Source organism: Marmota marmota, unplaced genomic scaffold (assembly GCF_001458135.2).
Source record: "Marmota marmota marmota unplaced genomic scaffold, marMar, whole genome shotgun sequence".
Lineage (NCBI taxonomy): Eukaryota > Metazoa > Chordata > Mammalia > Rodentia > Sciuridae > Marmota > Marmota marmota.
Genome location: NW_026000283.1, coordinates 1,414,437 through 1,429,929, shown reverse-complemented (window position 1 = coordinate 1,429,929; position 15,493 = coordinate 1,414,437). Strand labels below are relative to the sequence as shown.

General features: G+C 33.8%; 1 protein-coding gene across 1 annotated transcript in view; it reads right to left on the bottom strand.

Annotated features, from left to right (window-relative positions):
* Znf280c (zinc finger protein 280C) overlaps positions 1-15,493 on the bottom strand; it is a 54,684-nt gene that overhangs the window by 13,186 nt on the left and 26,005 nt on the right. Inside the window, exons 10-14 of the mRNA XM_015498487.2 lie at positions 14,211-14,431; positions 11,183-11,340; positions 10,640-10,740; positions 9,761-9,907; positions 2,707-2,838 (exon numbers count right to left, since the gene is read on the bottom strand). Coding sequence (XP_015353973.1) covers positions 2,707-2,838; positions 9,761-9,907; positions 10,640-10,740; positions 11,183-11,340; positions 14,211-14,431 — 759 coding nt within the window. The remainder of the gene's footprint in view (positions 1-2,706; positions 2,839-9,760; positions 9,908-10,639; positions 10,741-11,182; positions 11,341-14,210; positions 14,432-15,493) is intronic.

Genomic DNA, 15,493 nt, shown 5'->3' with positions numbered 1-15,493 from the left:
ATATATACACATTCATTCTAGAAAATTAATTTCACAGTAGTGTTAAAAATATCATCTGTAAGTTCTCACATTTATTATCAATGTATTTTAGACAAGTTGCCAAAACAATTCCATGGGGAAAGAATACTCTTACCAACAGATGGTGCTGTTAAAAACTAATATCTATACACAAATCATACTGCATAGTAAATACAAAATTTAACTCCAAATGTACCAAAGACCAAATTTTATGACCTCAAAAGGTAAAACTTTTATAAGAAAATATGATAGTAAATCCTCATGGCTATAAGTTAGGCAATGGTTTCTGAAATATTTCACCCAAAGCATAAGCAAAAACAGCAGACAAAAAAATAGACAAATAGGCATTTCTTCAACGACACAAAAACTTGTACATGAGTTTTTGTAGCAGCATTACTCATAACAGCCAAAAGAAGAAACAACTCAAATGCCCACCAAATGATGAATGGATAAATAAAAGGTGGAATATCCATAACATGAAATATTATTTAGTCATAAAAAGGAATGAGATATTGAAACATGCTATAATATGGATGAACTTAGGAAACATTATGGCAGCCAAAAGAAATCAGTCCCCAAAGATTACATACTGTATGATTTTATTTATAATAGGAAAATCCATAGGGACTGAAGGTAGATGTAAGTTTGCATGGGATGGTGGAGGAGAAACAGAGTGACTGCTAATGGGCATGGGGATTCTTTTGGGGGTGATAAAAATGTTCTAAAATTGACTGTTGGTGATGTTTTAAAAACTCTGAGAATGTTCTAAAATAAAATCATTGGATTGCACAATTTAACTAGATGAATTACATGGTATGAATTGCATTTTCAACAAAGTTGTTACAAAAAAATCACTGTAATACAAAAAGTTAAATATAATTATTTTGAAAATAGTAAATATAAAAAACAATCAATTCTCTCATTTATTCTAAATGGTCATACCAATTAAATGAAATTTAGCTTGGTATTAATTTCCTGCTATTATATATATATATTTTTTTCTATTGGTAGCAGTTATGTTAACACAGATATTAATGGATAATTAGGAGTGTTAGTGCAATTTTAGCAATATTAAAAAAGCATGTTCCCTGGCTATTTTTATACTTCAGTATAAGTAAAAAGTTTTCACAAATAGAGATCAAAATTAAAAGCTGAGGATATAGCTCAGTGGTAGAGAACTTAGCATGTAGAAGGCCCCAAGTTCAAACTCTAGCACCTACGAACTACCTAACTACCTCCTACCTACATATGTAAACAAATAAATCCCACAGCCTAAAATCACTCTGTAAAGGCCTGCATTATCAGATCGTCAGTAAATGTGACCTTCTCTTTCTTTCTGGGGACTCATTGGGCATGATTTTTGCTTCCAAATATCATAATGGAGGTTAAATCAATTTATCGTACAGCATGGAGATTTTAATAATGCTCAAAAGTTCCTTAATGGTAGCTAATATAAAAATTATCACCTAACATTTGGAAAAAGAAAATATTCAATTATACCCAATAGTTAATGATGGAAAGCAATCACTTATTAACACTCTCTTTAATCATGTGACTATAATTCCCTCTATGTACTTGAGGAATAGTCTATGTGATGTTCTGTGAAATACACGTGACTCTGGTATCATATAAAAGCCTAGGACAAGGAGTCAAAGGACCTGAAATTAAATTTCCATACTACTTGTTTCTAGCCATGTGACTGTGGGTAAGGAATTTATCCCACCTAAGCCTTCTTATCTGTAATATGGGGAGAATATGTACCTTGCCTATCTCATTAGAGCACTGCATAGATGAAATAAAAAGAATGTATGAAAAGGCACATTGATAAACTTTTTAAATTTGGAATTAAGCTTATTCCAAATGCTCTAAGATATTAATATTAATATTGGGGCACTTTGTTACTTGCAAGGGAAGATATGAGAAGTGTGTACTTCTTACATTAGTATTCTGCATGGGATGAATGACTGCAGAGAAGGACACCAGATAGTTTTTCTCATTCTAAAATCTCAGATCATTGCTTCACATTATATCTTCTATTTGAATTAACTAAAATATTCACATTCAAAAGTATGTACTCAAAGTTAAATATCAATGTCTGGGGATTATTTCAGTTTGGATTATCCATCCCTTCTCTGGAGCAAATATTCAAGTAATAACTTCATATAAAGAAGTCAGAGAAAACATGTATATAAGGCAAACATGAAAAGGAAAGTTTGTAGTTAGATGTGTGCTTCTTACTAAAAACAGCAATGCTATCCAGGAACAGAACTTGTTTCAACAAACCTATGGCATTCAAGGCATTAGGACAGATGCTTGGGACACAAAGATAAATTAAACAAGATTCCTGAACTAAAACATTTTATAGTCTAGCCCCTGAAACAGACACATACTAATAACTGGAATAGCTCAAAAACAGCCTACAGAATACTGAAACAACAGCTGTCTCAGCCTATAGTTAATCTAGTTGCACTCTCTACAAAGTAATATTGCTTCAACAAAGCACACGTCAATCAACTCAAAAATACAGTTTTGAAGTTTTCCTTTCCAAGATAAAGAACAATAAAACCTAAAATTAAGGTCTTAATTATAATCAGATGTTATTTTGTATATTATAGATAACAGATGAAACTAGGCAGGAGTTTATTTCTCTTATAAAAAATGTTAAAATACAACATAGTTGATACTCACTTTTGTTCCAGGAGGCAATCCTTCCAGTTCTTTAGGCTTTATAAATGTACGATGCTGGGTCTTATGATCTGTTTTCTCCTTGCAGGTCAAAAATTGTAGCCTGCATTTTGTACAACGATGAATTCCTTTTTTCTGTTTACATAAAATAGTAGAAATAATAGTAGGAACAATAACTTTTACCACCATAAATTCTGGGGCCTGAAATTCACCTTAATTCTAATAACTAAACCATTTAAAACCAGTATCTTACCATCTCTCACTATAAATAATGTCATAATACCCTCTTTATGTTTTTTTTTTTTTTTTGGTGCTAGGGATGAGACCCAGGGCATTGTGCATACTAGCAAAGTGCTTTATTTCTTTTAAAATCAATCCTTACACTGGTATTTGAGTTTCAAAAGTTTTTGTTACCATAAAAATATCCAATATAAAAATTATATCAATTAGGATCTAATTGGGAAAGTCCTATACCAATTGTAATGGGAAGGTGCTTTTAATTATAAATTTGAAGTATATACTATTCAAACACATTATACTGAGAAAATGAATTACACCACATTTTTATCCTTAGAAAAAGTAAACTACAATTTTAGCTATTTCCATTTGTCTTTCAAGTTAGTAATATAAACTGAACTTTCTAAAATCAAACAAATCTAACCAGAAACTCCCAAGAAGGTTATGCTACAGAAATAGTTATAAAAAGCAAACCTATCCAATAGAGCCTTTTGCAATGATGATGTTCTACAGCTGTACTATCCATTATTTTCACTACTCATATGTGGTTACTGAGCACTTTAAATGTGGACAATTGCAACTGAAAAGCTGATTTTCTAATTTTATTTAATTTTAATAAGTTTAAATTTAAACAGACACCTGTGGCTAGAGGCTATAATATTGTTAGCATGAGTATGGAGGGTTAGGGTTAGGGTTTTAAATGAGCACTGTTTCCAATTTACTGTTTGAGAACCACTTGACTGAGTTCTTCCTCAAGTAAAGTCCTATTAATAATAAGAAATATGGGGCTGGGGGATATAGCCCAGTGGGGGGCTGGGGATATAGCTCAGTTGGTAGAGTGCTTGCCTAGAATGCACAAGGCCCTGGGTTCAATCCCCAGAACCACAAAGAAAAAAAAAAAGGAGAACTATGACACAAGAAAAATTTGTCACTTGCGCAGAGCTGGTTAATGTTCTTTCCACTATATATTATTAATTGTAATCTTTATGTATATGCTTGCATTAATTAAATTTTTTTCTATTATATGTAAATTCAGAACATAAATACATGTTTTCTCTAAAGCTCTAGCTCCATAAGCACAACAATCTTTTTTTAAAAAATATTTTTATTAGTTGTTGATGGACCTTTATTTTATTTATTTGCATGCGGTGCTGAGAAGTGAACCCAGCCTCATATGTGTTAGGCAAGCACTCTACCACTGAGCCACAACCCCAGCTCATATCACTATATAAGACCCAATCTTTCAGAATAATCAAAATGAGCTGACATATGAAAAATACCAGGAGTTACTGATGCACAGCAGGCATGTGGTGAATAAAATTTCTATAAAAAGCTCAAACTACATATTATATAAAACGTATTTTACTATGTTAGTTTTATCTTCAGACTGTTTGGGAGGTGTGGTGTCTTATATTATATCATAAGTACAGTCAACATAAATAAACTCACCTATATATGCTCAAGAGAGAGGTGGAAGGGGAAAACTCACCCAAGAAACAGAAATCAAGATAACCAGAAAGAAAATCCTACAAAGTATAATTCCCAGAAATCTTTTCTCTACCTATACCTCATCTAGTTTCATGGCTTCATTTATTTACTTGTTAGTGGGGATTGAACCCCAGGGTACCATGGAGCTACATTTCCAGTCCTTTTATGTTTTTTATTTTGAGACAGGGTCTTGCTAAATTGCTGAGGCTGGCCTTGAACTTACAATCCTCCCGCGTCTGCCTCCCAAGTCCCTGGGACCGCAGGTGTGTTGTCAGCAAGGGTCAGTTTCATGGCTTTAAATAGCCACAATCCAAATACCTACTTGACATCTTTGTTTCACTGTGTATGTGTGTGTATATGTGTTTGTGTGTATGTGGATGTGATGGCGAGAGAATGTGTTCCTCCCTAGTTTTGCCAATGTCTCGGTATATGGGAACTCTATTTCTATAGCTGTGTAGGACAAAAGGGAAAAAGGAGAAAGTCTGGTTATTCTTAACTCCCTTTTCTTATACCTTACATTCAACCCATTAATAAAATGTATTAGCAATATCTTCAAAAGACATTTATAACCTTTTCACTTCTCATTATCTCCATCAAGTCAGGCACACTGGTGTGTGCCAGTAATTGAAGTAACTCAGGAGGACTGCAAGTTCAAGGCCAGCCTCAAAACATAGTGAGGTCCTAAGCAACTTAGGGAGATCCTGTCTCAAAATAAAAATTAAAAAGGGTTGGGGGCTGGGCTGTGGCTCAGTGATAGAGTGCTCACTAGCATATGTGAGGCACTAGGTTCGATCCTCAGCACCATAAAAATAAATAAATAAAATAAAGTCATTGTGTTCATCTACAACTAAAGAAAAATATTTTTTAAAAAAGGGTTGGGGATGTCGCTTAAAGGCAAAGCATCCCTGGGTTGGGTTCAATCCCTAGTACCAAACAAACAAAAAAACTCATCATTCATCACCTCTAACCACTTCTACCACTCACATTAGTATAAAACCAACCACTCATGTAAACTCTTGCAATAGGCTTCTATTTTTCTCCCTGTTTCCACCCTTCAATCCCATTACAGTCAATTCTTCTTATGGCTGCCAGAGCGATGTTAAATACAATGCATATCTTTCATATACGAAAACTTCTGAAAGTGGCTTTCCTTAATACTCCAGAATCCTGACTCTAGCTTATAAGGTCCTATATAATCTGGCTTACTTTCTATTGCTGCAACCTCATCTCTTCCTACTTGTTTACTGTGATCCAGCTACACTAACCTCCTTGCTGTTTCTTGAACATCCTAGTTATATGCTCACTTCATTATCCTTTGCCTGTCCCAGATAGCTATAAGACTTACTCCCTTATCTCCTTTGAAGAGGCCCCCCTGTTTTTTACCTCATACAAAAAACAGAAACCACTCCTTCACCTAAGACCTGGCAACTTCCTATCCATTTGTATTTTTCCCATTGTACTTGCCACCAGCTAGCATACACATACATTCAGATCTTCCTCCTTGCTTGCACACCTGTGCATGCACACACAAACATGTGCAAACATGTTGTTTTTCCACAACAATGTAAATTCCAGAGGGCACAAACTTTGCTTTTCTCACTTCTGTATCCCCAATACCTAAAACAGTCCCTGGCATTTATTAGGTTCAATAATGTTTGTTAATTAATGAGGCAGACAGTAAGAGACTGACAGACCACACACAAGCAGCAGGCACAATTTAGCTAGTTCAAAATGTCTACCATTCCATTCAGTGAGCATTTGCACAGAGCCCTGAGGTTGGAGACATTAATCTACTATTCCCTCTTATGCTTGTATACATTCAAGATGCTAAGGATGATGATGATGATATAGTACCTTTTAAAAATAACATTATATTCAACCAAAGAAACAGTAATGTGAAGTTCCAAGAGTAAAGAAGAAAGTTGTCTGACTTGAACTTTTTGACAAGCATATTATAATGTTTGGGTGATTTGAGTGATTTTTCATGGGTAATGACTAATATCTCTCTTTAGGCCTCATATCAGTGTGTGGAATATGGGTCTGTAGTAAAAACTTGGACTCTTAAGTCAATTTTTGGCTTTGCCATTTATTGGAGAATGTGATATTATGCAAGTTACTCTCTATAAAGCTTTATTTCCTCACCTATAAAATAGAAGCAATTACATACCTGCTTAATAGTGTGACTATAAATATTAAACAAAATAGTGCACATAAAAGCACCAGTGGCTGTCATATGGCAAATGATTAGTATATGGTAACTGCATATTCTTATTACTAAGGAGTTAATGAAGATATTTAACACATCTGAATTCTTTCATCCTTTCATAAAAGTTATACAAACTGGATTGCTAGCGCTAAAATCACTCAAGATGTGATAATGTATTTATTTTTTTTTAGAAAAAAGTTACAATCGAAGTCTTCAAAAATCTGTAGAATAAACTACAGGTTTAATAATTCTTATTGTCTAAAATTGCACTAATAATGTCATTTCTATTATAAGATTATAATCCTGCTCAGTTCTAGCTTTTGAGTATTTAGTGAATAATACACAAACTGAAAATAACTTGAGGGATGCCTGATGATCCTTTGATCAATAGATTCTTTTCCTTTTTATTAGTGATTGCCTACCTCTTAGATACATGAAACTTATCAAAAAAAAAAAAAAGGCTGGGGTTGTGGCTCAGTGGCAGAGCACTTGCCTCACACAGGAGGCACTGGGTTCGATTCTCAGCACCACATAAAAATAAAAAAAACAAAATAAAGATATTGTGTCCATGTATTTAACAAAAGGAAAGAAAAAAGAAATTGAACTCCTGTGATGGGTCAAATGTTTAAGTCTGACGCCAATTCATATGCTGAAATCCTAGCCTCTAATGTGACAGTATGGGAGGTGGGGTTTTTGGAAGGTAATTAGGTCATGAAGCTGAGGCCCTCATAAATGGGACCCTGGAAAGCTCTCTTGGGACCCCTTTGTCATGTAAGGACACAGTGATAAGATGACTATCTATAAATTAAGAAGCAGGCCCTCATCAGACAACTCAGACCTGCTGGGATAACTCTTTCCAACACACCTGGTAAGTTAGGACATATGAACTAGGGCATTTAGAGTGACTACAGATCAGATAAAGAACTTAAAGAGACACAGTCCACATAGCCTACCTATCAATTTCTACCTTTCTAAGCATGTATCACTCACTCCATGTCTATATCCACATACTCTGGAGCCTAGTAAAGCAAAGGAAAGAATTATGCTAAAAGCCTTATTATGAAGCAGGGAGAGTACTGCTTTTTATTTCATTCTTTTCAAAATCAAAAGCCAAAAGTGAAATACAGAGCACAAAGAATAGTGTTTCTCAAATTCTATTCCTTAAGAAATGTTAATAGGTATTATACAAATAAAGGGTAGAAGCCGGTCACAGTGGCACACACCTGTAATCCCAGTGGCTCGGGAGGCTAAGGCAGGAGGATCATGAGTTCAAAGCCAGTCTCAGCAAAAGCAAGGCACTAAGCCACTCAGTGAGACTCTGTCTCTAAATAAAATACAAAATAGGGCTGAGGATGTGGCTCAGTGGCCAAGTGCCCCTGAGTTCAATCCCTGGTACCAAAACAAACAAACAACAACAACAAAAAAGGTAGAATGGTCAAACAAGTTTAGGGAATATTATGTACTGTGTCCTACTTGAAAACTTATTTATTTATTTATTTATATATATATATATATANTATCATTTTATATGCTTTTTCCAAATTTTTTTTGGTACTGAGGATTGAACTCAGGGTTGCTTTACCACTGAGCCACATCCCCAGACCTTTTTATTTTGAGACAGGGCATTGCTAAATTGCTGAGGCTGGTCTAGAACTTGGAATCCTCCTCCTTCAGCTTGTCAAGATGCTAGGATTACAAGCATGTGCCATTGCACCTCAAATTTATATTTTCTTCTTCTTTTTAGTTGTAGGTGGACACAATACTTTTATTTTATTTATTTATTTTTTAAGTGGTACTGAGGATCAAACCCAGTGCCTTACACATGCTAGGTGAGTGCTCTACCACGGAGCTACAACCCCAGCCCAAGATTTATAATTTCTGTTAGGATATTAAAAGCTCTAAAAAGTCTGGATTTTAAACACAGCAAAAAATTCTACTAATTTTGTAAACCCAGCCATTTGTGAAATTTATTAAGAACAATTTGTGAGAATACCTATTAATACCTGATGGAACACTGTTGGGGAAATCCTTGAATGGAAAGATTTTGCCAGAGTTTCTTAAGAACATGGTAGCTGACCAGGATAAAAAAAAAATACATTGGTACCATGGCAACGGTAACATTGACAATCCTGGATGTGTCTGAAAATTCTTTAATAATTTTTTCCAATTAACAACTACAAGTTGATTTCATGATTATCTAATGACCATAACCAAAACCCATATTAGCACCAGTACTTAATAAATTGGCCATGACAATGCAGTCAATAATAAGAAAATATAATAAGCTGATCAGTGAGGAGGCAAAGCTTGATTACATAATCAGATTCAGTAAATCCACTGACTTCTGATTTTGACAGAAGCACTGTTACTCTTTTAAACATCCAAGAACAGGCTCACTGTTTCAGGAAAGTTTTCAGCCCAAGTGACAGTCTAATTGTTTCAGGAAAAGAACCAGTGGGGAGAAAAATGAGAATTCAAGGGAAAGGTACAAGCACTAATACTGGTATCATAGAAATTACATAGCAGAACTGTACAAAGTCATACAGGAAAGAATTGCAACCTAAATATAGTTCTCCAGCATAATTCACATATCTGGTAATAAGGGTCACTGCTGTTTCTTTTGCTATCAGCTGCTATAAGAGACCATTCTGGGTCACTAATGACAACTACAGGTCTTCCAGTAATACAAAGTGGGTTGGGAAGTAGAAGTAAGGTTGGAGGAAAAAAGGAAAACAGAAGGTTATGAGTCCTCAGTCTTAAGCTTCCTTGGTTCACATATTCTTTTCCCTACTCTTGATAACCACCTTCAAAATCATTCCTGTGTCTACCACTCTTGGACCCCAAAATATCCAACCTGAATATTCCACTCATCTTCCCCTTTCCCTCTATTCTGAGGTTCCCTTTCTAACTACCTTTCAGAACTTTTATTGTATATAAGCCTCAACATCATCAGAAAGCAGGCAAGGGAAAGAAATGAAAGTTTCACAAGCATAAACATAAACTGTAAATTAATTATGTCTTTCAGAGCAACTTTGCTTCCTGTTCAGAAGAAATTTAACCAATGTTCTAAGTATGTCTAACATTTCATCAAAACAATGCAAACAAATACGAACTACTAAATCTCACCTGATGTTTCATGTAATGATTCATATAGGGGGTTGCCATTCTACTAACTTTGAGGCAGAATGGACACAGCAAGTTCTTCGTGTTTTCATGGGATGCTCTAAAATGAGTTTCTACATCAGAAAATGTTGAAGATCTAAACTGGCAAACCTAAAAATAAAAAGAAGTTTTAGTTTAACTGAAGCTTTATAATTGCATAAAATGACATCAAATTAGCCATGATGAGGTACTTGTTAAGAATATTCTGAACTACTAGTTTAGCTTTACTGTCTATGCAACCAAGAGTCCTATTAGTAAAAGTAATAAAGATAACTCTGAAACTGAAGAGTTATCTTTCAAAGTTAGGGGTATATTCCAAAACATAGCTAGACTCCCTTCTTTTCACCATCCCCATCTTGACTTGAATTTTCAAACTTTGATGCCTCTTGTTCTGTAAAGTTTTTCCTGCTATACAAAAAAGTATTTTCTTCTTTAGATTTTTAAAGGCTATGAAACAGTGGCAATTTATCGTTACCTTGCTTTCTTATTACTGACAGTCAATTTAAATTCTGGAAAAACAATGGTCCCAAAACATGTAATTGGGTTCTCTATAACTAGAAGCATTTCCTGTTTTCCTGTAATGTCTACATTCTCCCCTAATACGATAAGCCTTTAGGTTTCTTTCTCCAGCAGGATATCTCTTTGCCCAGAACAGGAGGGTCAACAAACTATGGCCCACAAGACAAATCTAGCCTATCACCCCCAAGGGAGTTTTCACTAATGAAGAGGCTCTTCAATTTTAGTACGATAACTACCTTAAATGGTCAAAAATCCAAAGAACAACATTATTTCATGGCACCTGAAAATTAAATAGATACCTAAGTATACAAAAAATCTGTTTACCTGGCAAATATATGGCATTTCACCAGGTTTATGAGTATCCTTCATATGTTGTAAAAGAATATGCTCTGTTTCAAATGACAATTCACAGATTTTGCAAATGGCTGCAAGTGGGGAAAAAAATCACACAATTTTAAGGATGTATATTTAAAAAGGATGCATTTTGTAAATCTGTAACAATGACAACAAGAAGTAACAGTAATAGTGGTAGAAATAACAGTGAGGGTGTTCTAATAATTCTATCACTATTAACATTGTTCTAAGGGCATTATTTAGTTTATTTAATTCTCATAACATCACTGAGGGAAGTGTACTACTAGTTTTAGCCACATTTTTCAGATGAACCAAAAATATAGAAATATTAATGAATTGTTTACAAGAGGCATTTCAATTTTAGTAACAAATTTTATTTAAGTATAAGAGTTAAAAACTGTTTTTTTAAATTTTACCCTCAAAGTCTATTTTACCATCAGGATTCTTAAGGTTCTTTCATAGTTCAGATGATCAAAATCAGTAATATTCATAATTTCAAGGATTGTCACTTACTAGAAAACTCATGGGGAGTGTGAGTACTCTCAATGTGGCACTGCAACTGGAAGGGCGTGGGATACTGTCTGTAGCAGTGCTGGCAGGTGGTGTGGTTTTCCCAGCTCTCACTATTCTGCTTCTCGAGTTCCAAGTGGTGCTTCATATGGTTCATGAACCTATAAATCATTGTCAACAGGTACAAAGATTCAGATTTATAACCAGAGAGAAACCTCACAAATAAATGTCTGATCTTAAATTTTAAAAATACAGTTGTCTGACTAAATCAAAATAATATCTCCAAGGCCTTAAAGTCCTCTAAAAAAAAACAGCCTGGGCAAAACAGCAGGACCCCATCACACACAAAAAAGTGTGTACTTTATTCATTAAGTGGCTCACTAAACAATTTTTCTTTTCATCTTGTTTCAAAACATTCTGCGTAAAGAAAAATAGCAGGCTTCTTTTCAGCACATGAAATACTATTTACATTTCAAAATAAAACACTTATAGAAAGAAAACTACCACCAACAGTAGCTATGGAGTCATGAAAGAAATCTTTTGAAGATTTTGAAGATATATATGTATGTATTTGTATATTGGTTTCAAAATGCATGTAAAAATAATAATAATAATTAAAAGAACCTTTTGCTTTATTTAGTGATACTGGCTTACTGTTGTTACAAATTGTTGGGCTGGGGATGTGGCTCAAGTGGTAGCGCGCTCGCCTGGCACGCGTGCGGCCTGGGTTCAATCCTCAGCACCACCAAACAAAGAGGTTGTGTCCGCCAAAAAGAAAATAAATATTAAAAAATTCTCTCTCTCTTTCCCCTCTCTCTTAAAAAAATTGTTCATTCTTCCTTACAGAATGTCATTTAAGGCACAGAGTATACAACAAATGGGCATGCCTACTTTGAAGAGTGTACTGAAGCTTTTGGCTGAATTTCAAAGTAAAATTTCAATCAAAGCAACAATTTTAAGAATGGGTCAACTACTTGCAATAACTCACTATAAGTTCCTAAAGAAAATCTTGAAACAGGGTGGACTAGATAGCAATCATTGTGAAAGTTTAAAATTTATCTCTTTTTTACGCCTTCAAAACACTGCTTCTTTTTAGAGTTGATTATGAAATACCTTGCAATATCTTCTTTATTCCTTTGGTTTTGGAAAATGTCTGCAATTTACTTTGAAAACTACCCCAAAAAATCAAATGGTTTATCAATAAATAGATACGTGGTAAAATAAGTACAAGCTTAGCATCCCTAATCTGAAAATCTCAAATTTGAAATGCTCCAAAATCTAAAACTTTTGCACACCACGATATCATAAGGTGAAAATTCTGCACCTTACTTCATATGATGAGTCACAGGCAAAATGCCAAGTATACCATAAATATTATATAAAATCACCTTTAGACTATGTGTATAAGGGACATGAGAAACAAAAAAAAAATTTGTGTTTAGACTTGGGTCTTGAATTCAAGACATCTCATTATAGATACATGCAAATATTCCAAAATCTGATAAAATATCCCAAATCTGAAGCATTTCTTGTGCCAAGAATTTTGGATAAGGGATACTCAACTTGTATAGTAAAATGTTAATGGTAGAATTGTGTTGATAAGGGCTGGGGATGTGGCTCAAGCAGTAACGCGCTCGCCTGGCATGCGCGGGGTGCTGGGTTCGATCCTCAGCACCACATAGAAATAAAATAAAATGTGTCCACCGAAAACTAAAAAAATAAATATTAAAAAATTATCTCTCTCTCTTTAAAAAAAAGAATTGAGGTAATAAACAGATGGTCACTGTAAATTTTTTTAATTTTGTTGAATATTCAAAAATTTTTATTATAAAATGTTAGAAAACAACCTCACTTAATATAAATGTCAGGCTACACAAGCAATGAAAAATACCTATTGAGATGTCTTGTTACTTTGTTTTGCTACTACCTCATTTGAAATGTTAAGATATGTAATGTAACACATAACTCAAAGACTACAAAGTACATGTTCTTAAAATTTAAAGCATACATGTATAAAATCTTTAAAATTCCACTGGATGGTGTGACTCTACTTTGTGTACAACCAGAGACACGAAGATTGTGCTCTATATGTGTACTATGAACTGAAATGCATTCTGCTGGCATGTATAACAAATTAGAATAAATAAGTAAATTTTTAAAAATTCACTGGAAATTAAATCTGTTTTTAAATGTATTAAATCATAAAATCAAAGCAAACATGTTTCATAGAACTTGAAAATTTCTAAAAGATGACCACCAAAAAAGATCACTATCTCTATAGGTAAATATGTTAAAAAATTTAAGTACAAACAGAAAAATTTGAGCATTAAATAAGAACAGCATGGAGGTTAGATTAGATAATGTATTTTTTCTTGTGATATAAAGAAATCTAAGGGGCTGTGGCTGTAGCTCAGTGGTAGTGCACTTGCCTAGCATCTGTGAGACACTAGGTTCAATCCTCAGTGGCACATAAAAACAAATAAATAAAATAAAGGTATTGTGTCCATATACAACACAAAAATATAAAAAAAGGTATGTAAGATTAACAAGCAACTAGAAAATAAAAACATGTTACAAAACTCTTAGTTCACTGTTATATAGATAGCAAAGAAGTAATTTTCCTTAAGTTATAATATATTTTGTCCTTTCTTAAACTAACTGAAAAAATATGATTATGGAGATCCAGGAGTAATACAAGTATTACTAATAATAGTAGTATTACTACTAAAATATAAGTGAGCAAAAGGGCTAGGATTGTAGCTCAGTGGTAGAGGCTTGCCTAGAACATGTGAGGCACTGGGTTTGATCCTCAGCACTACACAAAAATAAATAAAATAAAGGTATTATGTCCATCTACAAATAAAAAAAAATATTAAAAAAAGAAAAAATAAAGAGAGGGCAAAATCTTTTCAACATACTGTTTTACCTAGAGTGGGAAAGAAAAATAATATAATATTCATATTCCAAAATTCAGTATTTTATACATTGTAGTATCTAATTGTGAAACAATTGTAAGTAAGTATTTACATACCTAATATTATTTTTAAGAACTTTCAAGCAACTGAAGCATTTAAAGGTTGTGTAAGTCTTCGGTTCTTCCTCCATGGCTCCTTCATGTCTTCCATAATAAAAGTCACTAACTAACATGATCAATTTTCCTTTCTCTGAACCAGTATTAGTTTTGTCTTCGGCACATGAAAGTTCTGTTTTAACACTTTCCATTAAGTTATTTATCATGTCCGGGCAACAACGCTAAAAAGAAGGGGAAAAAAGCCTTTTTTATATCTCTTTTAAAAATGAAAGGTCAAAAATGAATTCTGTGTTTGGGCTGGGGTTGTGGCTCAGTGGTAGAGCACTTGCCTCACATGTGTGAGGCACTGGGTTCAATCCTCAGCACAACATGAAAATAAATAAATAAAGATATTGGGTCCATCTACAATTAAAATAATATTTAAATAAATAAAAATGAATTCTGTGTTTACATCTAGGGCCAGATCATATAAAACTGTGCATGGCAATATATCTGGAAGGACATTCACCAAAATGTTGGCTTTCTTTTATAAATTTTGAACAATTCTAACAATAAATACTTACTATATTGATAAAGAAATAGCTTCAAAAACAAATTGAAATCCTTAAGGTCAGGGATATCTATATATTTGACTTATATATTTATAAATGTAAATACTTAATAATTTGCTTCTTGGCCAAAAATAATATATTTCATATTTGCAGCAAGATATAGCTTAAAGAAATGGTTGTTTGAAATGACTATGTATAAGCTTAATTATTAAATAACAAAGTAGTACTTTAGTAAGCTTGGTTGGAAGCAGACTCTAAGCATTGCTAACCTGCCATTCTCCAGAGTTAAGGTGCTAGAAGATATGTGTCTCACAAAGAAAGAAGCATCAATTATATCTTGCAAATCTCAACACATTCTATCTGGAATGCTTAAATATTAGACAGGGAAGTCTATCTCATGAATAAAATCAAAACCTCACATAAACTGATCCTATTGTGGAATACTTTCATACATAAGCCTTTTTTCTCAATAAGAAAATGTATTCAGGGTCAGGCATGGTGGCATACTCCTGTAATTCCAGCAGCTTGGGAGGCTAAGGCAGGAGGATCTCAAGTTCAAAGTCAGCCTCAACAAAAGCAAGACACTAAGCAACTCAGTGAGACCCTGTCTCTAAATAATATACAAAACAGGGTTGGGGATGAGGCTCAGTGGGTGAGTGCCCCTGTGTTCAATCCCCAGTACCAAAAAAAAAAAAAAAAAAAAAAAAAAAAAAAAAAAAAAAAAAAAAAAAA